Genomic DNA, 24808 nt, shown 5'->3' with positions numbered 1-24808 from the left:
CCCCTCTAGGGACATCACGTAAGTGAAATAATACCAGTGTTTGTCTTTCTGTAACTGGCTTATCAGCATACACTTAGCACAGTGTCCTCAGGTTTCATCCATGTTGTAGCATGTGTCAGAATTTCCTTCCTTTTTAAGGCTAAATAATTTCCATTGGCTGTAGATGCCACATTCTTGTTTATTCATTTTTCCATCAATGGACACTTGAGTTGCTTCCACCTTTTGGCCATTGTGACTAATGCTGCTATGAACATAGGTGTACAGTGATTTAAGTTCTTTAAAGTTCCACTTCCCACCCATGAGGTCAGGCTGGGCCCTGAGCTGGGTTGGGTTGGCACAGGGTGGAGGGGCCAGCCTCTCTGGGTTACCCGTCCGCTGTGGGTGGGGGAGGCCAAGAGCAGAGAGTCCTCCGGCAGCACTAACTGAGCTGAGAGCCCTACGACCGAGCCTTTAAATCATCCTGGGTCCAGAGGAGCTTTTCTCTGCATCTAAAATGTGAGCCGTAAGCCAGGCTGACTTACAGGCAGTACCCACTGGTCCAGTTTGTTTATGGCCAGCATCCTTTCTGATTGGTTGGTGCCTGTACTGTGGCCACTGTTAACTATTTGAATATCACCCTGCTATAAACCAGTCTCAGGCTGTGTGTCAGAGTCTCTTGCGGGGAGAATGGGAGCTGCTGTTTAAACGTTTAAACTCTGGGGTGCCCCCCAGCCGATCGAGGCAGCAGGGCTTGGGAATCTGTATTATAACAAGCACACTGGGTGATTCTGATGCCATAGTCTCAGGAGGTCTTACGAAGCAGAAGCAGGCCTTGTGATGAAGATTCAAGTGCAAATTGTGTATGGGGAGGAGATTCCAGGAAACACAGGTCGGAGACTGAGGACATGAGACTGGGAAAGAAAGGAAGCCATAAAGATGCTTCATTAACCAAGTCACCTCAGTGGGCAAGTGGAGATGAGTCCCATAGGGGACCTCCAAGAGCCAGTGTGGAACGTGGCCTGTGAGTTACCCCCCCTGAGAGGTGAGGGAGCTGGGGCATTTATCTACCAACTCTTTATCTGCCATCTTCCATCTCTCATTCATTGAGTGCTGCTACCAGGGGCATTAGTTCCCTGGCACTATTGGTGTGTCCTGTGTATGGGTAGAGCAGTCTCTGATGGCCAGAACCCTTCAGGCCTGGCAGCTGGAGGTCGGGCTGGTGTGTGTGACAATGGTATGTGCTAAGGCATAGCAGGCAGGGTACCATAGCATCGGCTACGGAGGGCTGCCGAGCTCCCATCTCTCTACCATACAGGGAGCGCTCAGCCCTGTGAAACATTGATTATCCTTCTTACCACTGAAAAGAACTCCAGGCCTCATTCATTGTTGGCAGAAATTTAAATGGTGTGATTACTATGGAAAACAATTTGGTGGTTCCTCATAAAGTTTAGCAAACATAGAGTTTCTGTATGACCCAGCAATTCCACTCCTAGGTATATACGCCCCCTCCCCCAAATTGAAAACAGGTGTTCAAACAAAAACTTGTCCACAGGTATTCATAGCATCATTATTCACAATAGCCAAAAGGGGGAAACAACCCAAATGTCCATCAGCTGATGATATGGGTAAATAAAATAGAGCATACCCATACAATGGAATACTACTCAGTCATAAAAAGGAATTAAACACTAATACATGTTACAAGTGGATGATCCTTGAAAACATTATGCTGAGTAAAAAAAAAAAGCTAGCACTTATCATATGATTCTATTTATATGAAATGTCCAGAACAGGCAAATTTGTAGAGATAGACAGTGGATTAGCAGCTGCCAGGGGCTGAGGAAAGAGGGAATGGGGAGGAATGCTCATGGGTGTGGGTTTCCTTCTGGGGTGATGAAAGTGTTCTGGAAACAGATAGTGGTGACGCTTACAACACACTGTGAATGCACCACATGCCACTGAATTGATGAAAATGATACCTTTTACGTTATATATATTTTCCCACAATTAAAAAAAATTAAAAAGAGCTCTAGGTATTGCACAGCCTGAGTTGCAGGGTATACTGTTTCCCAGGTGGGAAACAAACCCAGAGTGTGGTGTGTGTACCCCAGGATCCCACAGCCGGGTTGGTTCTCCTGAGGGGCTGCTTCTGGGGACACTGGGCAGAGGTTGGGCCCCACAGCTTGGCTTCATTCCTGTCTGAATGGTGCACACAGAGGTTGCTTGAAGCCTCCCTGACGGGGAAATGAGCTGCTTGTCCTGGAGAAGCCAAAGCCAGGCCCAGCTTCTACAGCGGACAGTTGGGCGGGGCGGGGGGGGGGGAGGGGGTATGTGCCCAGTGGGAAAATTGCGGGGCGTCTTGTCTTAAATATAAGATTAAATTGGCACCTTTAATTAGTACACTTAGAAAAGGTCACTAGCAATTACCTGGGACACAAAGAAGGCATGAGCAGGCAAGAGCCCGTGAGGAAGCTGAAAAGGACCATTTTGAGCAGCACATAATTGAGGGAAAAATGGATAAAAGTCCAGGAAATTACAGGGTGGGTGACAGCAGCTGATGGCCCCATCCCTGTCCTGCCCAGCACTCCCCTTCTTGGGAGAGCCTGAACATCGAGACTGAGAGAGCCATTTGGGATACTGGACCAAGTTGCATGACCTTGGCTGGAGGGTCGGTGTGGCCCTTCCGGAGTCCCATCGGCCAGCTGGGAGCTTGGCCCCATATTCTCCACCTGGGCTGGGCCCTGAAGGAGGTTGGCAGGTGAGGTTTCCGGTCCAAGGGGCCGCCGTGGACTCATTGCTCTACTGGGGACAAACAGGGCCCCCACGGGCCTCAGTTTCCTCATGTGCAATCTCCCCAAGCCTTGGGAAGTAGCTCAGTGTTCCTCAGACTTTGCCACTAAAGCACCCCTGAGGGTATCAGAAAGGAACTGTGTGTCCCCGACAGTCAGGGGGAGGCTGGAAATTCTTTCACAGTTTTAGGTTGTGTCTTTAAAAATGAATTGAGGGCTTCCCTGGTGGCGCAGTGGTTGAGAGTCTGCCTGCTGATACAGGGGACACGGGTTCGTGCCCCGGTCCGGGAAGATCCCACATGCCGCGGAGCGGCTGGGGCCGTGAGCCATGGCCGCTGAGCCTGCGCGTCCGGAGCCTGTGCTCCGCAACGGGAGAGGCCACAACGGTGAGAGGCCCTCATGCTGCAAAAAAAAAAAGAATATTATATTGTACCCCCATTATATTCCCATTTGTTTTAGAATAAAATAGTTGCATGTCACTGAGCGACACAGATGCTTTGAGAAGATGTGCTTGGTTTATCTATGACTTCACGTACCTCCTCCTTCCTCATCTAGGAAAGAGCACTGTACTGGGAGTCTCGAAACTTGTGTTTGAGTCCTGACGCTGTTGCTCACCATTGTACCTTGGGCAAATTACTAAATGCCTTCAGTTTCTCCATCTTTAAAATGGGAAGGTTGGGCTCCCCAAAAGGTCTCTGTTCCGTGACTTCAGTCCTCCTTCTCCTGCTTCTCACCTCGTCTCATCACCATGGATGCTGCCATGTCCTACTCTGCTGTGTGATCTTGGAGGGGCTACTTTGCCTTTCTGAGCCTCAACTTCCTAATCTGTATAATGGGTAGAATAATGACTACCAAACAGAGTTGCTGAGAGGATTTAATGAGAGAACCCATGTGAATGGGCTAGCACCATGTCTGGCATATCATAAGAGCCTAATGATTGCCCAGTATCTTCCTTTCCTAAGTGTTGGGCTTCCACTTAGGGCCTGATAGGGTCATGTCCATGCAAGTCCTGAGTCTTGAGTTCACATATCAAGTGTTGAGATTTGTAAGGTTGTGGAAGCAAATGTGGGCACTGGGCCAGAACGCCTGGGCTTTGAAGTCCAGCTCTGCCCTTTGCTAATTGTGTGGGCATGGTAAATTACTTAATCACTTTGTTACCTTATCTCCCCACAAGTGGGGAGAATAACAGGAAGGATTGAATTAGGGAGTACACAGAAATCCTTTAGCCCAGTGTCTGAAATGTGGTTAGCGCTCCAAAATGTTAGCTCTTGTCACGTTAGAATTGTCTTTTAAAAGTTGACTTAGAAAAGCTCATCGAGGGCTTCCCTGGTGGCGCAGTGGTTGAGAGTCCGCCTGCCGATGCAGGAGACACGGGTTCGTGCCCCAGTCCGGGAAGATCCCACATGCTGCGGAGCGGCTGGGCCCGTGAGCCAAGGCCGCTAGGCCTGCGCGTCCGGAGCCTGTGCTCTGCAACGGAAGAGGCCACAACAGTAAGAGGCCCGCGTACCGCAAAAAAATAAATAAATAAATAAAAGAAAAGCTCATCGACATTCTCTTCTAGATAAAATTCCCAGAGTTTAGAATCCTTCCTTCCTTAGCTATTAATAGACCATCAGAGCTATTCAGTAAATATGAGAGTGAGTATGTGGGAAAGAAAGAGTGTCTGTCTCATTTTATAGGGTAAATTGAGGCTTTAAAAGAAGTGATTTGCCAAAGGCCATGGTTCTAACCTAACTACTCCTTGAGAATCAGATGGAGACCATAGAGCCTCTCTGCAGAAAATGGCACACTGTACACTCAGAACATTTTGCACAGTTCCTGGCAGTTTAAGGACCTCTTGAAGCTAAGGTGACCGGCTGATCCGGTTGTCTGGGATGTCCTGCTTTTAGCACATATCCTGGGAAATGCCTCAGTCCTAGACAAACCAGGATGGTTGATCGCCCTACCTGAAGCCTACCTTGTGAGGGATGCTGTGAACCCCAGGAGAAGATGACCTACTCTAGGACTTCTTAGGCAGGGCTGTAGGCCAGGCATCCTGATGCCCAGGGTGGTCTCTGGCCAGGGCTTTGTTTCTTGGTGAAGGCAATACCATAGTCCTCTGATGGAGGACAGGAGCTAGACTTCGTCACCCAGCTCTAGACTGGAGTTCCTGAGGGTGCTCCAAATCTTCCTAACCTCTGTGTACCCTAGTGGTTACCATAAGGCCAGCACCTAATCACTGTTGAATGAAGGCCAGGTTTTGTAAAATTTTCTGAATTAGAAAATATTGCTTTGTACTTTTCCTTTTCTATTGTGAGATTTCAATATATTGAATGTACCACAGTTTTGTTTGTTGTTTTTAAATCTATCTGCCTAAAAAAAAAAATCTATCTGACTGTTCATGGACACTTTTTTTTTTTTTTTGGTTTCCAGTTTTAGGCTATTATGAATAAAGCTTCCATGAACATTATTGTACCAGGAAAAAAAAAAAAAGAAAATATTGATTCCATTTGCAAAAGACAGAAATCCAACTCAACTTACTTAGGCAAAACCAAAAAAAAAAAGAAAAAAAAAGGGGGGGTGATTTATTAGCTCATACAGCTGAGCAGTCCAGAGGATGGCGCTAATTGCTAATTTCAGGTATCGTTGGCTGCAGACCCTCAAACTGTCAGGAATCTCTCTCCATGTACCATCTGGCTCTGTTTTCCTCCTTGTTGGCCTCAACCTCAGGCAGGCTCTTCCTCTGGTGCCAAAGATGGCTGCCAGCAGGACCAATTTAGCAACCCCAGTGGAAGGAGAGCGACTCTTTCCCAGTTCCAGCAGACTTCCAGCAGAAGTCCCGGGGTTGGCTTTGATTGGCTAATTTGGGTCACATGCTCATCCCTGAACCAATCACTGTGACCAGGGAGATGGAGTGCTCTGAGTGGCTAGGGCTAAGTACTGTGCCCATCTTGGAATGTAAGAATTGAAGGGTTGGGAGCTTGCACTCATCTGAGCCACTTGGAGGACTCCTCTAAATTAAGAAAAGAGGACAGGCAGAAGTCACAGAACGTGGTGAATGACAGTTCCCTATTACACACTGTGACAAGTGACCAGGATGGAGGCAGGGAGCCTGGAACAGAGCCAGAGATGCACAGGGGTCTGCGGTAGTCAGTGACCTGCTGGTGGTCTGTTGGGCGGCTGCTGCCCACAGGGACTCAGCCACCTGAGTAAGGTGCTCACGAATGGATTAACCTCCCGTCTTTGCCCTCTGCTCTCTCCTGCGGGTACTTCAGGTTCCTCTGTGACCCAGTTGCTGGCCCGAGACATGGACAACGACCCCCTGGTGTTCGGCGTGGTTGGGGAGGAGGCCTCCCGCATCTTTGCCGTGGAGCCTGACACGGGCGTGGTGTGGCTCCGGCAGCCGCTGGACAGAGAGGTATGACCTGCCGTGACCTTTGCCCCTGGCCTTCCCTAGGGAGGCAGAAGCACACATTGGGGGGGGATGGCTCGTCGTCTTCTGACCCTGAAGCAGCATCTTCCTGCCGGAATGGTGTCCCTCTTCCAAGGCCAGTGCTGATGTCTGGACTTGGGGTTAGAATAGGGTGGTTTGGGGTGTCTCCAAGTAAGGGGCGACACTGGATAGGCAAAAGGGACAGTGACCTCGGGTTCATCCCCTGTAGAACAGCGGCTCCACAGAGTGTGCACATCTACACCCCCCAACAGATGTTCCCCCAAAGGACGTTTTCCCGAGACACACGTAGCCCTTAGCACGTTAAGGGAAGAGTTTGAACAAAACCCCAACCCCTGCTTTCTCCTCACTTTGAAGTGGCCCCAGAGGTGACTTGCTCAAGATCACACAGCCATTTAGAGACAGAGCCCAGATTAGAGCGAGATTCCTGACTCCTAATCTACTGCTCCTTTATGGGAAGGGTCCATATTCTGAACCTACTTCCCCAACCCAGAAGGCACTGCTTATTCCTTAGGGAAGCCTTCAGTTATCCAGTCCCAGACCAGCTCCTGGGGCAATGCTGGCGGGTCTCCGGCACCAAGTAGGGCTCCGGACGCAGGGCCTCAGCTCCCCTCTCTAACTCTGACCTCCTCCCTCCCTCCGTTTTCTTTCAGACCAAGTCGGAGTTCACGGTGGAGTTCTCTGTCAGCGACCACCAGGGGGTGAGTGTCCCTTAAGGCCCCTGCTTCCCCGGGAGGCGGGCTTCCTGAGCCTTGGGTGGAAAGAGGCTGGAGGCTGATGCTAGCTCCCCACTCTTGTCTTGCCAGGTGATCACGCGGAAGGTGAACATCCAGGTCGGGGACGTGAATGACAACGCACCCACATTTCATAATCAGCCCTACAGTGTCCGCATCCCTGAGGTAGGGGCCCCCAGGGTCACACTTGAGGGACATTGCGGGCCTGCTGCTCTGGGGCCACCGGCGAGGAGGCTGATGCTGGAGGAAGGGCATTTCCAGCTCCTCTCCTGCCCACACCTCAGCCCAGCACCAGCTCTGGTCAGGTTGGTGACTGAGCCAGCGCCTCTGAGGGGGCCTGTCTGCTGGCTGCGGGAGCCTTGTGCCTGAGAGAGGGCCTGCCTTGGATGAGCCCTCCCAACTCCAGCCAGAATCAGGGACAGGACAGAGGTTGGGAGGGGCAGGTTGCACGTTTTTTCCATTTACAGCCAGTGCGGGCCTTGGGCAGGTACGTTGGCAGGCCTAACCCCAGGCCTCCCAGCTTTGGCTAGAGCAGGTCCCCCAGGATGCAAAGTGCATGCAGTACCTGGGAGGGGCTTTCTTTCTTGAACCCTGCGCTGTCTTGCTGGCCTTCGGCTGCTTTGGGTTGTCTGCGTAACTCAGTGTATTTGCGTGAGTGCGTGTGGGTAAAACCACGCCATTGCTCGTAACTGAGAAGTGCACATCATTGCATTACAAACAGTTCGTTAATAAGCTGGCTGCTGGCTCCCGATGGCCCCAGCGTTCTCATTGCTTACTGTCCCTCTCCCCGGTGGCCAATGGCAGTCTTCTGGCCTGACAGTGATTCAAAGACCTTGAAGGTGGAGGGTAAAGAGCTTCTAACTGGGTGTCCCTCAGGCCTGCCCTCGGGGCTCTGGGTTGGGTGGCAGCAGTAAAGGTTTGGGATGGGAATGATGGGAGATGGAATCCACTGGGGAGAGGCAGCCTGGCACCATGGCATTGGAGTGCTAGCCCCTTTATGTTATAGGTCATTGGATCAGGAAACTGAAAGAGGTTTAGAAAATATCTATTCAGTTTATAGATGAGAAAAGTGAGGCTCAGTGTGGGAGAGTGACTTGCCCAAGGTCACACAGCTTTGACTTTGAGCCTCCTGACTCCCAGGGCAGCTTCAGATTCCTCAGGGATGAGGAAACCTGATCTCATGCCTCTAAGTTCCGGTTGCTGGCCCTCCTTACTCAGCTGTGAGCCAAGGGTCCTGTGCTTGTGCCAGACAGAGTGAAGTAGGACAGATGTGCAGGTGGGACACACCAGAGGTACTCATGCCCTTCCCCTCATGGGGTGGGACCTAAGGAGAGAGAGCCTGCAGTCCCAAGCATGGGGACACGGTGCCCTGAGCTGTGGCCGGTGTGCCCAGGACTGCAGCTTGGCTCCGGGCCCCGGCTCATTTGGAAGTCTCTCTAATTTAATGGTCTCTACGTGCCAGCCTGCACTCTAGTCCCGGGCTCAGAAACCAAGGGCACAGCTCGGAGTTAATGAGCCTTGCACCCATTGCTCAGCTGCCATCCTGGCAGGCATGGCTGCCCTCTGCCTTCCCTCACGGGGGGCAGCAGACAGCAGCAATAGCAAGGGGATGAGGGGTCACATCCCTGCTTCCCAGCCCTTGGGCCAGGGCCAGCCTTTTCCTCTCTCCCTTGCCAGGAGAAGATGTGACCTCCAATACCACCCTGTTGGAATCCCCCAGGATTCTCCAAAGGCAAAGCCTCCAAGGAGAGAGCCTCTTCAGTCATTCACTTATTTAACAAATATTTATTGAGCGTCTGCTGTGGGCTTGGTGCTGTGCCAGGCTCTCACTGCACAGAGACCTGGGAGGCCAGAGGAATATATAATGAGGGGAGCCAGAACCAGAGGCCAGAGACCCCAGGCCTAGCCCCTGCTCTGCTCCCAGATTGCTGGGTCCATTTGGGCATGTCACTTAACCTCTCTGGGCCATGGTGCTCCTTATCTAATAAAAGCAGAGGACAGGTGGGATAAAATGGCCTGCCTCCTGCCCATCTGATGCGGAGAGGGTAGGCCAAGAGGGGCCGGCTGGAAGGACACACAGTCCTTGGAAGAAGGCCTGTGTGGTTTACTCGCTTGCATGTAAACCTCCCTATCAGGTCACTTAGGTGGCCTGATACTCGATGCCCTGCTCAGGGCTGCTCCGTGTGGCCAGCGGGGATGTGGTGTCAGCTGGATGGAGGCCTGGCCCCTCCTGACCCGAGGTGGCTTGGCACTGACCAGCCCTGGCCTGGGGTGGACACCTGAGCTAGAGCTTAGCTGCCTGGCTCAAGCCCCAGCTGGAGTACCAGGGAAGAGTCTGCTGGTCCTGGCCCAGAATTCAGGCAGGGGTCTCCTGCTTACATTGAAGTCACCCTGGAAACCCCAGGCCCTTGCCCTTGAGAAGCCCGATTCAGTGAAAGAGGCCCTATGGGTGTGAATAGGATGAGAATGCAAACCAGAGAGACAGGGGTCACTGCAGACCCTGTGAGGCATCAGTCTTGAGGGGGTGCCAGAGTGATCAGAGAAATCTCAACAGGCTTCCAGGAGGAGGTGGGTTTCCAGGAGAAGCTCGCCAAGGTGAGCAGCAGAGCTCCTGTGCTGTATGGTGGGAAGAGGGAGACTGGAGGTCACGACATCTGGGTTCTAGTCCTGATTGTGCCAGCAACTGGCTGGGTGAGACTTCAGACCTGTCACTGCCCCTCTGCTGCCTTCAACTCCAACAGCTGTTAAACTGGGGAGTTGGGCCAGGCCCCTTCCAGGACTGACATGCCGTGATCTGAGGAGGCATCCCAGCAGGAGTGGCTCCTTTCTTATCCTCCAGTGCTTCATTATTCCTTGAGGGCTGACAAAGACCTCCAGTGGCTGCCTCCATGCACTCAGCTCCTCTTTTGGTCATCCTAGCCACCTGCCCACCATCCCTAACCTTCCCAACTTCCACTCCCCCCAGCCCTAGGGGCCCTGATAATGTTTGGGTCTGTTGTGTCCAAAACCCAGGGATAGGCGTGGGGAACAAGTTACAGGGAGGTAAATCTAGGTCTACATATGGAAGAACTTTCTAATGAGACCCACCCCACAATCTACTCCCCTGTCCTGCTGAGGATGTACTGAGCTCGCCATCCCTGAAGGTATACAAGCAGAAGCAGGAGAACCCCGTGTCTCAGAAGCCATCTAGTACTGAGTGCCGGGGAGGTGATGAATCAGAGGCTCCCAAACATACCCCATCAGAATTTCCTGGGGGACTGTTGGGAGGCATATTCCCGGGCCCCTGCAATTCTTTTAATTAATTAATTAATTAATTTGGCTGCGTTGGGTCTTCGTTGCTGCGTGCAGGCTTTCTCTAGATGCGGCGAGTGGGGGCTACTCTTAGTTGCGGTGCCCGGGCTTCTCATTGTGGTGGCTTCTCTGGTTGCGGAGCACGGGCTCTAGGCACACGGGCTCAGTAGTTGTGGCTCACGGGCTCTAGAGCGCAGGCTCAGTAGTTGTGGTTCACGGCTTAGTTGCTCCGCGGCATGTAGGATCTTCCTGGAGCAGGACTCAAACCCGTGTCCCCTGCATTGGCAGGCGGATTCTTAACCACTGCGCCACCAGGGAAGTCCGCCCCTGCAATTCTGAATCAGTAGTTGGGGAACAGTTGGCCCAGGAAGCTGCATTTTTAACTCCATGGCGACAGCAAGCCCTGGAGGATAATATCTGTGGCCCTCCCCATCAGAGGGTTTCTGAGAGGTGCTGGGGTAGCCCATCTCTGAGGGGAACTTTCAGCCTGTCAACAACTGCCTAGAGACATCACCCATGGGGACCCACCTCCTCAGGCCTGGAATAGGAGCAGATGGGAGGCGGGTCAAGACCAGGCACTGCCCCTTTCCTGGGAGAAGCTCACCCGCCCCCTGCCCACCCAGCCCTGCCCCCTCTCCCTCTGAAAGCCCCTGCCTAAGCCGGACAGGTGTGTTTTGGTTTGTTTGTTCTTGGTGCCCCTCCTGCCCACCCCTCTCCCCTCACTAAGCTGTTCTACATGTAATTAGCCATTTTATCAGGGTGAAAGGCCCTGCAATTCACTTGTCGAAGCCCTAACGAGGCAGAGGCAGCGTGGATGCTTTCAAGTCTGTAAAGAAAAGGGAAATCCTGCTAGAATTGGCAACTTAATTCACCAAGCCAGCCTTGACAGACCTCATTAAGCCCCTGTGTATTCATTTCAGGCTAATGGCTGTCATGCTGACTGCTGTTTGATTTGCTGTAATAGACTTTTACGGCATTCCAATTTGCTCAGACGTGTTTGCCTGTGTCTGTGCCCAGCGACGCTGCTCCAGCACCTCTGTTAGGGGTGCGTGCCCACCTCGCTGACCTTCAGCGTCCCTCCAGCTGTACCCGGGGGAGGTGACCCTCGGGCCTGGGTGTTTGGGCAGGAGGATGGCGTGAGGTTAGAAGTCAGATGGTGCCAGGTGGCTCCTCGGGTCAAGGAGGGCCTCTGAAGTGTCAGGGATGGCCACGTCACTGAAGTTCTGAGAAGTTCAGCCTCCTTAGCTGGGCAGTGGAGGCTTTTATCCATCTGGCCTCAACCTACGTTTCTCAACTTATCTCCTGGTATTCCTCAGCACGAATCCTCCTGTCAGCCGAGGGGCTCATCCAGCGCCTCTGAGCGTGTGTCTGTGTCTCTCTCTTTTCTTTGTAAAACACACTTTGTACTGTTCTAACTAGTACTGGAGTGTTTCCTTTCTTCTCTCAGCCTAACTCTATTCTGCCTGTCCTTCAAAGCCCAAATCTGATCCGCTGTGCTTTGATCCACTCAAGTCGTTTGAAATGAACACAAACATTTGTTGAACAGCTATGGAGCAGGGCCCAGGGATTTTCAGCTGGCTTGGATATGCAGGGTAGAAAACACAGACTCTACTGTTTGCCAGCTGTACAACTTTGGAAGGAATCTAACCTTTATGGAGCTCAGTTTTCTTATCTATAAGATGGGCGACAATATTTGCCATGTGGGGTTATTGTGAGAGCTCTAATAAGGCAGGTAGGAAAAGCCCTTAGCCCAGTTTGTGGCTCATAATACATTTTAGCCACACCATAAACTACAGAATTGAGCCACACTCAGTCACCATAAACTACTGGTGATTGAAACCAGGGTCTTTGTGCTCAGGGAAGGTAATTTTACAGAGAGAAAAGCAAGTAAGTAGATGTCTAACTATGTCTAAATGTATTAAATGCTATGGTAGCTTAGAATGTGCAAAGTAGGGTGGAAGGCGTAGACCTATGGAGGGGACTGTGGAAGGCGTGACCTGGTCTATATATGGGGGCTATTTGTTTGGGACCTTAGAGGATAAGTAGGAGTTTGTTAGTCAGAGAAGCAGATGATGTTGTCTCTGAATATCAGTACTTTCTGTGATCCTTTAGCTTCTTTTCATATATTGGAATTTCCCGAAGAGGAATATGAACTTTAACTCCTGACCAGAGATCCTGCTGAGGCGGGACAGTGACTGTATAGGTGTGTGTGTCCCTTGCAGGTGCCCACTATTACCTTGTAGAAACAAAGCCAGGCTGGAAGTGGGCCTGGGCCCTCTGGGTCCCTCCCCAGTTTCTGTGATGGACAGGTCCTGCATAGATCTTTGTCACCCCTGGCTTTGGGTGACCAGCTGTTAGGTGGGATGAGGCTAGAAGTGGGGACGGGTGGTGCTGGGACGAGTTGACAGGGGCCTGAGAGACTGAGAGTCCTTGCCTGAGCCTCAAAGCTGGCTGGGGACAGGGTCGGAGCCAGAACCCAGGGCTCCTGGCGCTGGGTCCCACTAGGCCACACCATCTCTCCATGTCACTTAATAAAGACAAATGAAAGTTACTCCTTGTATATCCTTACTAGAGATGGGAAAACAGGGAGAAGAGTATTCCTGTCAATCTTTTGTCAATGAAACAAAGTAAATAATTCATTTCTATAATGATAATAATAATTTGATGTTTTGTTGTAATTCAGAGCTTCCTATGTGCCCAATGCCATACTTCCAGTGTGGGAGCTCACTGAGTCCTCGCCTCATGGGGTAGCCACTCATGTTCGCATTCTACAGATGTGGATGGGGAAGTAGAGAGGATATGTAAGTTGCCCAAAGCTAGGCAAGGATGGAGCCAGGATTCAGAGACAAGTCTGGTTACGGGTTCTTTGGCAGGTAGCGTCAATTCTACCTGCAAAATGGAAATAATTATATTGCCTTGCAAAATTGTTGTGAGGATTAAAGTGTGTGGGACCATGTAAGAGAAGTACTTAGCATAGTGCCCAGTGTAAATGCCCAAGAAATGCTCATGGTTGTAGTTGTTGTTTGTATGTCCGTGTCTCCCGTCAGACAGAACAGGAACAGAGCTTGGTCACCTGTGAGTTCCCAGCACCCAGTCTAGGAACCTGTCCCTTGGACGTGAACTTCACGAGTGGGCAGAGCCCTGCTGCTTCCTGTGCCTCTTGGGTGGCTGGGAGGACAGCAGGAGCATTTATGCGGAGCCCGTTGCTGGTGCTCACTGACGCCCTCTGTTGCCTGCCAATTCCTGAATCTCAGCCATGCCATCCCATGTGCCGTGGGCATGTGGGGAGCCCGGAGTGGCCCTGAGTCTGAGGAGGTGGACTTGCCAAACTTATTAGCACCCACTGGGCCCTACAGCAGTGCCCCCAGCTGCCCTCCTCAAGGAGTGCGCATCAGATGCTGAATGATTTATAAACTGCATCCCCGGTTTGCAGAGAGAGATGGGGGGTGAGGGGGACTTCCACTGGCTTGTGCCTGCCATCCCCCCTGAGGTGTCAGCTCTGCTCATGAGAGTGTCATCTCGCACGCCAGGAGAGGCAGACCCTTGACAGGCCATATTAATTTTTACCTCGGGGCCACGGTGCCTGGGGGCCCCCTCTGCATCTATCCACCCGCCTATTGATCTGGGAGAGGGAGGCCAATAAATCATTTCAGGGGCTCTGGATCCTGCTGGCTAGAGTCAGAGTAGTTTGTTCTAGCCAGGTGGCAACACTGGGCCATGTCTCTGTGTCCCTCGGTGAGCAGCCGGTGCCTGTGCCTTTTCTGGTCTCCCCCTGCTAGCAGCACAGTGACGGATACCTGGAACCCCTCCTTTCTCCCAGCAGGCAGGTGTCTCAGCCTGCAGCAGCAAGGACAGCGAGCTTTGGGCTTGTAGCAATGAAGATATGCATGTGCGCAAAGCAATAGGGCTGCCTATTTCTACATTCTTGAGGTTGTGGGGGGTGTGTGTGTGTGTGCGCGCGCGCGCACTTATTTAAGTAATGTCTTCTCTATGTCCTAGTGTTTTCACTGTCTTTCATTTGTCCTCATGACAACTCTGTAAGTCAAGGGAAAGTTATTCTTCCCATTTTCAAGACGAGAGAAATTGAGGCCAATACAAGGTGACTGCTTTCCCTAAGTCCCCTGGCATCAGACATGCTTGCAACTAGAGCCAAGTCTTCCCCTCTCATTTTTCAGCATCTTTGCATGGGTCTTTTTGCAACTTTGCCATGACCTGCTGTGGTTTGCCAAATGTTGCCCAGGGAGACGAGCTGGGGACTCTGGGCTCCGAGCACAGGCTTCCTCCCATCCAAGGCTGGATGCTGTCACACAGCCCCGTGCACAGGCTATGGGGGTTCAGTGGAGAAGCTTCACTCAGAGCCCACTGCCCACTGTCTGCAGTGAGGACCATCCTCAGTGGTCAGGACCCAGCCATGGTCATAGCGATGCCCCTTCCGTGTGACCTGCAGGGTTAGCGTGTGCCCAGAGGTAGCCTCCAAGACTTCAGTCCCCAAACGCGCGTACAACACATTTTCGTGAGAAGTCAGAGACCCACACATGGGTAAATGCCAGGCTGCTCCGCCTGCCTGCAGGGAAGAGCCAACATCGTTCTGCCACCTCCTCCTTGGTCTTGGGTGCCCGGGAGGGAGTAAATGGAGTCCCACAAAACCCAGGCCCAGAGAGCTCAGCCTAGCCACACAGTCCGAAGCTCCTTGCTCCATCCTCCACCCTGTGGAGTGAAACCCAGGGCCCCCCATCCCCTGAGATCCCTGTGGCAGCTCCTTCCATGCCCATGGGGCATGGCCAGGGCTGTGGGCACCCCCCCCCCCAGCAGCACGAGGAAAGAGGACAGTGTGGCAACAGGAGATGGAAGGAGCCCAGATGTGATTGAAATTATTTTGTCTGAATGGTAATAATGTTTTTAATTACGTCGGTTTCCTCACCGATTCTCACTGGGAGTCTTTGGGGGCCCATATAATTCCATTGCAATGACTGCAGGACCCTTTGCCATGAATATGAAGCAGGGGACCGTGTGTGGAGCCCAGCTCGTGTGCGTTAGGGATTCTCTGGCACGTGCCGGGATACCTTTTATTGTGCCCCTCGCCCTTTAAATAAAGAACCCCTAAATGGAAGGAGATGATAGCTGCCTGCTGGAGATGTTCCTGCAGCATTGCTGGGCTGTCAGCCTCGTGTGCCGGAGTCCATCTGGCGTCTTTCATCTCCCTTTCTCTTTACTGTTCTCCTCTCCCGCGTGGTGGGGCCCTGTTGGAGGAAGGGTGTAAAACTCCTGCCTGCACCCCTTTTCCTCCAGGCAGTGAGGTTTCCTTAGACCTTGGGTGGGAGAACAGCTTTAGGAAACAGAGGGTTGAAGAAGGCTTGTGCACAGGAGCAGCTTGTGCACAGGAGCAGCTTGTGCACAGGAGCAGCCGTGGCTTCACTGCATCGTGAGAACCTGAGCCCCATCTGTGACACAGGGACCCTGATCCCTACTGCAACGCTGTGGTGGAGGCAGGCACACATGGGCTCTCGCTCCACATTGGGAGGTCATGAACAAGGGGTTTAGCCTCCCGGAGCCTCTGTTTCTTCATCTGTAAAATAGGGATACACTGAGGTGGTTGTGAGAGTTCAGTGAGAGCATGTATACGAGGCAGCACATCCACAGGGTAGCTGACCGGCATTCCTGTTGTTCTGAAAAGTTCCCAGAGAACTTCAGGAAAGTTGCTTGGAAGGCCAAGGAGCTCGACAGGTGGGCTCCATTGCTGTGTGCTGATTGGTTGATATTGGGGGTGTTAGTGGACAAGAAACTTACAGTCCAGTGAGAGACAGGAAACATGAGGAAAACATGAAACTAAGATGTGACAAGGAAAAAATGGAAACAGAGTCACCTAGAAATAACTAGTAATAGGCAGAGAGCATTTCAAATAGACTCCTTGAAACCAGCACCAGAAGGACCGTCGAGGTGACCCCATCCCACCACACATTCTATAGAGATCAACAAAGCCAGAGAGGGTCAAAGATTTGCCCAAGGTCACCTGGTAAATCAGTGGCAAACCACTGAAGACCTAACGTAACCAGCGAAGATGCTCAGGGAGACGGTTTCCAGACCCGTGGTGAGACTGAGTGCACCCCTGGGTGGAGGCGTAGCGCTGTTCTCAGAGGTGGATGTCCAGAGCTGGGCTGGGGGCCCAGCGGGTGCTGCCTCCCAGACTCCCATAGCACCCCACACCCCAGGAGCCGTGGCCTGGCAGTCTGCCTTCTCGATGAAGAGCCCGCTTGAGGGTGTGGACCGACCACACGCGGTCCTGCCTTTCCTCTTCTTGGAAATTGCTCTGTGATTTTTGTCTCAGCCCCTCTACTTACCGTAACAAGTTCGGATATTGTCAAAATGGCTTGCGGACAGGCCTGGCAGCCCCCCGTAACATGGAGGGCCCACACAGTAAGCTTGTTGTGATGTGTTCTCAGGCTGCCCGACCCACCTTGTTTTCTTCCAGAAAATGAGAGAAAGAGGGAGAGAGGTCTTGGGTGATGGAATTATTATAATTTCTCTGATTCCTTAGCAGCCTTTAATTACTTTGCAACTTTGTGGTGCTGGCTGGAAGCTGGGAGGGGCTGAGTTCTCCCTCTTTATAATAACCTTAAGTAGAAGCCTCCTGTCCGTCTATTAAAAAGCCCGCTCTTCTCTCCAGATGTGATAATGCGCCTGAGAGATTTCACCCGGGCGTGATCGCTAGGTGCAATGCAATCGTCCCCGCTCGCTGTCGTCACCATCCATGGGCCAGCCCACCTCCCCAGCATGGGGTACTGCCAGCCACAAAGAGCCGAATGCCTGGTCACGTCCTTGTCCAGGAGGGCCACAGGCTCAGGCTGTCCCCTCTTGCAGTCCTGCCCCGGAGAGAGGGAAGGGGCTTGGAGGCCTTTTCCACTGACCCTTCCCCTCTCGGTATCTCCCAGTGTGAGCCCAGCTGTGCCTCCCACCATTCCTAGCACAAACCCTGCATTGAAATCCATCCATTTGCGTGAGGCTTTACTCTCCCAGCTTTCTTGTCCTCTCCGTCCTGGATCCTCACTACAGGGTAGTCGCTTTCCTGCCGCCCTGCCTTTGTTCGTGTTGTGCCCTCCCCCGAGACGCTCTCACCCAAACCCACTGCACCGTCTTCCTTCCTACCATTTAGCCAGACCCTAATCTTCCTTCCTCAGAGCAAGCTGGTGGGGGAGGGCGGGGGAGGTTGGTCCTCTCTGTCACCATCTACAGATAAGCAAGCCAAGTGTTAGAGGAGTTGGAAGACTTGCCCGGGTTATTCCGTTTGGAGGTGGCCATGGGGATCATACTTAGGCCCTTCGCTTGGTCTTCTCCACTGGACTTGAAGGCACAGGCCTCTCTTAGTCCCTGCCCTTGGAATTGCTCCTACACCCATTCCGTCCATCCTGGCTTCTAAACCCCACTCTTGGGCCAACCCTCTGCCTCCTAACCTTGGCCTGGCCTTTCCTTCCTGGGGTGGCCCCAGGCCCCCTCATGGGCAAGAGAGGCCAACCGGTCCCAGGTCTGGGTGCTGAGTCTTCCTCGGGCGGGCTCAGCCAGTGGGCAGCCCCTCCTGTCTTGTCACCTGTCCGTGCAGCACAGCAAGTTAAAGTGGGGAGAGCTGTAGCCTGGAGGGGACAGGAACCCCACCACCTGTGGCTGGGTGAGTCACTTCCCCCTTCCAGGGCTCAATTTTCCCCTCTGTTAAATGGGACTGTTAGTCCTGAGCCTGTCCACTCCATAGTGGGGGTCAAGGTCAGGACGGACAGGAAGGCCCTGAACTTAAAGCCTCATGCAAGTAGGACAGATTAACCCCTGGGGTATTTTCTCCGATGGCCCTGCAGGCTTCATGAGTTTTCTTTTCTTTTCTTTTCTTTTCTCTTCTTCTCTTCTCTTCTCTTTTCTTCCCTCCCTTCCTTCCTTCCTTTCTTTTCTTCCTTTTTTTTGAGTGTACGTATTACCTAAGCATACGTATAGAGACAAGAACAATCGTAAGTGTTCGTAAGTTTGAGTTAATTGCGAAGTGAACATGTTTGTGTTGCCACATCTGGATCAAGAAACAGAACCTCTCCAGCTCCTAGAAGCCCCCTTGTGACTTTTCCAGTCCTTCCTCCTCCCTCCAGAAAGTAAGCACTGTCCTGACTTCTAACCCCATGGATTACTTTTGTGCATTTTCATTTTATAGTATACATTCTATTAGGTTTTTATCATCACCTAAGACCCGGAGTAGAGGCAGCCAGCTTCATCTCGGAGGTCACTTCCCACAGTTGTTAGGTTAATAGTTTGAATCTTGGTCTCACAACTTATATCTGTGAGTCCCTAGGAAACTTCCTGTCTCTGATTAAATGGGTGTGGTGCTGATGCAGGGTTGCCACTGTGCAGGTGACATGAGATGATGCATGTGCAGGGCTCAGCCTACAGCCCGCACACGGCAAGGCTGGAAGGACTATCACCTGTGGGCATCACCTTTGGGCAGCCCCTCCCTAGTCAGGGGTCATCTCTGCAGGTGGATACGGAGCTGCCTGAGTGCTGGGACAGGAGGCTGCACGGGAAACTAAATGGAGTGGTTGAAACTTGGGTTGAGAGGAAGGGGAAGGGAAAAAAGGATGTGGGCCCCTTCCCTCATACAGTCTCCTTCGATCCTCTTAGAAGTCTTTCACCTGCTAAGAAGGGTGTGCTTGTCCTCATATTATAGCTGGAGAAATGGGCCCGGAGAGGTTAAGTGACTTGCCCAAGGCTACACAGCTAGTCCCAGATGCTGTCTTCTCTGTAACTGCCCCCCAGAGTGAGTCCAAATGCATTTTACCCCCAGCGTATCCACTTGGGGTTTGGGGTTTATTGTAAACCTGCCGGCTTCTGAGAGGGCAGCCTTGGGTCTGGAGAAGGTGGACGGGGGGAGGTGTTTGGTTGAAGTGACCTTTATTGAGTTCCGGCACCTTCAGGCTTCCACAAAGCTGCAGCTCCTACCAGCAACCGAGTCTCAGGCCTGCATGAGAAAACGCAGAAATCTTTAAAGGCTTCTTAGCAGCTTGCAGTGATTGCTGTTGTATTCTTCCCTTCTCTATTCAGGGCTGGGGCAGGGCCAGGGCAACGGGAGAGGAATGGTACATCTCCCAAAGCATTGTCTTTCTTGCCGCCTCCCCGAGCCATCAGATTCCCCAAACGCAGGGGCCACGAGGCCTTTTAAAAAAACAACAAAAAACCCACCCAACACAGCCCAAAAGATGGAGATGGAGGGAGGTGCAACAGCAGCTATTGGGGTGGAAAGCCGTAAATGGTGTGGAAGTAATGCCTAAAGTGTGCTGGCGATTACAGACACTTCCACGGAGCCACGCTCGAGCTGCACGGGTCGGTGACAGCAGCCGTGGGGAAATAAATAAATAAGTGAGCAAGCCTGGGAGACCCCATTAACTGTTGCTGTGCAGGAGGGAGGTTTGGGGCAGGTCACTGGTGAGAAAGGAAGGAAGGTAGACAGGCTAATGCATTCATTCTCCCATCCGTCCATTCATTCAATTGTACTGAGTCCCTGTGATGTGCAAGGGATGTCACTAAAACCTTTCCGTGGTGTTCTGAGGATGGTGACCAGAATCCCACCAGGCTGGCAGGGTCTGGCCCCAGCCCCTTCTTCAGCTCCCCTTGGCTCTGTGCCTTCTTGTGCCTTTACCTTCTTTCTGGTGCCCGAGGGCATTGTGCCACAGGGCCTTTGCACGGCTGTTCCCTCCCCGCTTTTCATGAACCATTCCTGGTGCGCTCTGTTCCCAAGGCCTGATGCTGAAGGCGGCTCAGAAGTGCTGGCGAGTCCCCCACCGAGGCCTTCGGAGAAGGGTTGAGCCTGGTCTCACCGGGGTTGCAGGCAGCAATGGGAAATGAGGGCACCTCAGTCAGGGATGTTGGAGGAAAGGGCGTCATTTAATGGGACTGGGGTATGGTAGGTAGAAGAGTAGCCCCAAAGATGTCCGCATCCTAATCACAGGAACCTGGGACTATGTTACCTCACGTGGCAAAAGGGATTTTGCAGGTGTGATGCAGTTATGGGCCTCCATGGGGAGATAGCTGGCTGATCTGTGTGGTCCCACTGTAATCACAAGGGTCCTTATAAGACGGAGGTAGAAGAATCAGAGGAGATGTGACCATGGAATCAGAGGTCAGAGAGAGAGATCTGAAGTTGTTATGCTGCTGGTGTGACCAAGGAAGAAGAGGCCATTAGCCAAGGAATGAGTGTGGCCTCTAGAAGCGGGAAAGGGCATGGAAACAGATTCTCCCCTGGAGCCTCCAGAAGAAACACAGGCCTGTTAACCACTTGATTTTAGTCCAGTAAGACCCATTTTGGACTTCGGGCCCCCAGAACTGTAAGATGATAAACTTGTATTGTTTTAAGCCACTAAGTGGGACTTTGTTTCAGCAGAGGTAGGAGACAGATACGGGTGCTCTGAAGGCAGAGTAGCAGGGCACACATTCTGCAGCACACCCCTCCAAACCCCCAAACTCTACTTCACTTGCTCCTTTGGGGCCCTTCAGGCAGGAGGACATGTGTACCCAGAGGTGGGTTGTCTGGACGTAGGTGTGAGGTTGGTGGTCATTAGGGATGATCCATGAGGGCCAGCCATGGGGCAGGGGCACCCAGAGCTGGGGAGGGCCCCTGGCTGGGAAGAAGCCTTGTAGAAACCAAGTGGGGTGAGGTGGGAGAGCCTAAGAGCCCATTCTGTGGGGATAGAGAAAGGGAGAGCTCGCAGATGAGGGTGTGGAGCGTTGTGTTGAGAAGTGCCGCGTCCAAGAACTGGCTGTCACGCTCCTGGGACCCCAGGAAGACCTCCCCATTGCCCAGAGGAGGGCTTAGCAGGTGCTTGTGTGCTGGAGACCCTCCTGGAAAGCTTGACCTCTTGGCATCAATGAGCCCAGAGACAGAGAGAGAGGAGTTTCTTCTTGGCTCACTACCAGAGCAGTATTGGGATGCGGAAGTGTTGGTCCCACGCCCCTGACCCCACCCTCATTCATTTATTCACTCATTCATCAAACTTGCTGGATGCCAAGTCCATGCTGGGCCCTGGGGACACAAGAGGAGTGAGATATTGTCCCTGGCCTCCAGGAGATCCCGGCTGGGTCCTGCTCACCCACAGTGGCACCTTTAAAGCAGGGTTGGAGGCCAGTGCTTGAGGACCCAGGCAGCCACCACCCAAAGCTTGGCCCCCTCTGGATGGCTGATGGGTGGAATAGGGCAGTCACCTGTCCCAGCTTTAGTGCTACGGGAAAGCTGGGCCCCACTGCCCACCCCCCGCCCCCGCTGCCCCCCTCCTAACTCCCAAGTCCCTTGTGGCATGTGGCATGAATGGAGATCAAGCATGTCTCCCTCCAGGCAGCAGAATTGGACACACGAACTCTAAATGAGCTTGGCAAATTGGGTCTCTCAGCTCTGTCCTTCCCCTCCACCACCCAGCCCTGCAGAAGCCTGGGTCACCTGTGGGAGTTCTCAGTCTGGGCTGGGGAGGGAGGGAGCAGGGACTGGCTTGGGTCTGAGGCCAGGAGAGGCTTCCCCTGCATCTGGGCACCCCATCTTCTTCCTTATATCTGAGGTGAGTGTAAACCCCACAAGATAGAAAAGGCCTTTCTGGCTTCAGGGGCATTACTGAGGAAGAGATGGGGCACTGGACAGGCCTGGCATGGGCTCAGTGACCTTGCCTTCCTCCCACCTCCTGTTCCAGCTTCTGTTTATAACACTTGTCTGATGTGTGGGTTCTCCTGGTCCCAAGTCCCAGGATTCATGAACTGATTAAAGATGGGGTCTGTATCTTATAATTCCTTGAACCCATAAGGGCCAGGGGTACTGGGCATGAGGAAGGCACTGAATAACAACAGTAATAACAATAACGGGGACTGTACATGCATTCACTTGGTACTTTGTGTCACCCATCTGTGCTGTAGGTATTGGGATTATCCCCACTTTTTTTTTTTTTTGCGGTACGCGGGCCTCTCACTGTTGTGGCCTCTCCCGTTGCGGAGCACAGGCTCCGGACGCGCAGGCTCAGTGGCCATGGCTCACGGGCCCAGCCACTCCGCAGCATGTGGGATCTTCCCGGACCGGGGCACGAACCCGTGTCCCCTGCATCGGCAGGCGGACTCTCAACCACTGTGCCACCAGGGAAGCCCTATCCCTACTTTTAAGGTGGGGAATCTGAGGCTCAGAGAGGTTAAGTCAGTTGCTGATCTGGGATGTGAACACAGCTGGTTCACCTCCAGGTCCCCCACCCCATGCTGTGCTGCCTCTGTTGACAGTGGGTCGGGAGGTGGGGCCGTGGAGGTGTTCGTGGCATGCGTGCCCAGATTCTCAGAGGACCCAGCAGGCGGCGGACCACTGTGAGAGGGGTGCTAGTCTCCTGGGCATGCCCTCCGGGCTGAGGCTCCTGGCAGCCCTCTCGAGGTCTCCCCCCGTCCTCCTCTGTCCAGACGGTGCCCAGTGCCATGGCCAGCATGGGCTAGCAAGAGGGTGGGATGCCGCTCCCAGTCCTAGAGAGCCCAGCTGGGCAGCGTGTTCCTGGAGAGATACCTTCCCACCCCTGCACCAGGACACACATGCGTGCACACACCTCAGGCATGACGTCCGCCCCGCCTCCTTCTGTCCCGTGTGTCTCCCTCACGGGTCAGTGCCCCGGAGCGGTAAATCACGAGCCAATTGGCCACAGCCAGCGGGAGGCCAGGAGGACGCAGGGAGGGGATGCTGCCATCAAAGCCATTAGCACCGAGCTGGCCAGGCAGACGAAAGCACAGCTGGGTGGGAGAGGGTGGGCCAGGCCTCTTCCTCTGGGCACTGCTCTGGAGCCCTCCAACGTGTGACATGGGGTGGGGCACGAGCATGGAACATGTGTGCTCAGGAGTTCATGAGTGTGCAGGATTCACGGTATAGACCCTTGGTTATGCCTCCCCTGTGAAAACGGTCTTCAGACGGGGGCAGTCACATCATACTAAGGGAGTGGAGATAAGTTCCTTCCTGCCTAGATTCATTGGACTGGAGCAGACCTCACCCCCACTCCACAGCCCTCACCTCCCATGGCAGCAGTGTATCTTAAAGGGACACCAGACTGAGATTCTTCCTCATGTCTTTGGGCCTCTCCTTCCATCTCCTCGGGCCTCAGTTTACCCATCTATTGCAGTGGGGTTAATACCCTTAGCTCTAGCTAACTTCCTAACTAGTCAGCGTTGTTGTTAAGACACAGATGAGCCAATGGGTATGAAATGACATGAAGACTAGACCCCAGCTCCCCAGGTTGTGGCCCAGCTGAATTATGCCATCGTGCTGTGGCACTCAGAGGGGTCTGGGTGGCATTCCTGCCCCTAGAAGGAGAAAGTAGAATGAGTGTTGTGACAGCGGAGACCTGGGGCACTGGTCTGGGGCACGTCACTCCCTGCTGCCTCCCTGGACGTGGGTCTCGGTGTTCTCTCCCCAGGGCCGAGCGTTGTTCAGGCCTAGTAGTTGATGAGCAGTGGCAGGGCCTGTGTTGTCAGTAAACTGAGGCCCCGGACCTCTCTGTGCGGCCGGTGCCTTGGGATGGGTCCCTTCCCATAGTCTCCCCTGGGGGGCTGTTAGGTTGGCAGGCCCGTCCCTTCTGCATGGCTGGCCTTGCATCCGGCCTGTGGCAGACACGGCTTTTTTGTTTTTGGTTAAAAAACCTCGTCGGAGCGTTATGATATTGGAATGTGAAGGGTAATTGAGCTGAAAGCTATTCTCTTCCTGCAACCGGCGCGTCAGGAGTGATTGAGGCACGCGGGCCTGCACACCAGCCTTGAGATCCTGGTGAAAGGCCTGTGCAGAGATCGGGGGGGAGATGCATGGAGTGGAGCCAGGCCCCCCAGAACCCTGGTTCCCAACCCCAGGGGTCCAGGCCTGCCCTGAAATGTGCCCCCCTGGGACTCTGAGCTGCCAGGCTGGGCCTCCACCTACCTGGAACAGATATCCGAGGTCCCCGGTGTGCTGGTACTATGTGGAGGGGCCCTGGTGACAGGTCTTGAGGAGGGGGCTGGGCACTGGACTGAAACAAGCAGAACAGGTTGGTGCCTGCGTCCTCTGCCCCCTCCTCCCTGCTTTGTCTTCTCCTGCCCCTACTCTGCAGAGGGTCTCTTTCTCTGCTTTCTGCATCTCTCTCTCCCGCTCCCTCTCCCTCTCCCTCTCCCTCTCCCTCCTCCTCCCCCTCCCCCTTCTCTCTCCCACTCTCCCTCTCCCTCCCTCTCCCTCCCTCTCTCTCTCTCTCTCTCTCTCTCTCTCTCTCTCTCTCTCTCTCTCTCTCTCTCTCTCTCTCTCTCTCTCTCGCTGTGCCTCCTATCTCTGCCAGTGTTTGGACAACCCCAGTGTTTTCTAAGCCATTTTACTGCACAGTTGAATCACCTGAGGATCTTGTTGAAATGCAGATCCTGATTCAGGAGGTCTGGGATGGGGCCTGAGGTTGTGTTTCCACCGAGCTCCCATGGGATGCCAATGCTGCTGGTCCCCGACCTCACTTTGAGGAGAAAAGTTGTAGGAAGCAGCCAGGGCCAAGCAAGAGTGACCCAGCTTCTCGATGTAGGGTTCAGATGTAAGGAGACTCCCGGGGGGCTGCAGG

The 24808-nt window shown here is 53.2% G+C and overlaps 1 protein-coding gene across 1 annotated transcript in view; it reads left to right on the top strand.

Moving 5' to 3' along the window:
- LOC115856345 (cadherin-23) overlaps positions 1-24808 on the top strand; it is a 371688-nt gene that overhangs the window by 58453 nt on the left and 288427 nt on the right. Inside the window, exons 3-5 of the mRNA XM_070043924.1 lie at positions 6023-6165; positions 6852-6899; positions 7005-7097. Coding sequence (XP_069900025.1) covers positions 6023-6165; positions 6852-6899; positions 7005-7097 — 284 coding nt within the window. The remainder of the gene's footprint in view (positions 1-6022; positions 6166-6851; positions 6900-7004; positions 7098-24808) is intronic.

Source organism: Globicephala melas, chromosome 16 (genome assembly GCF_963455315.2).
Source record: "Globicephala melas chromosome 16, mGloMel1.2, whole genome shotgun sequence".
NCBI lineage: Eukaryota > Metazoa > Chordata > Mammalia > Artiodactyla > Delphinidae > Globicephala > Globicephala melas.
Note: the sequence above shows the minus strand (reverse complement) of the source record. Positions and strands in the feature narration are given on the sequence as shown.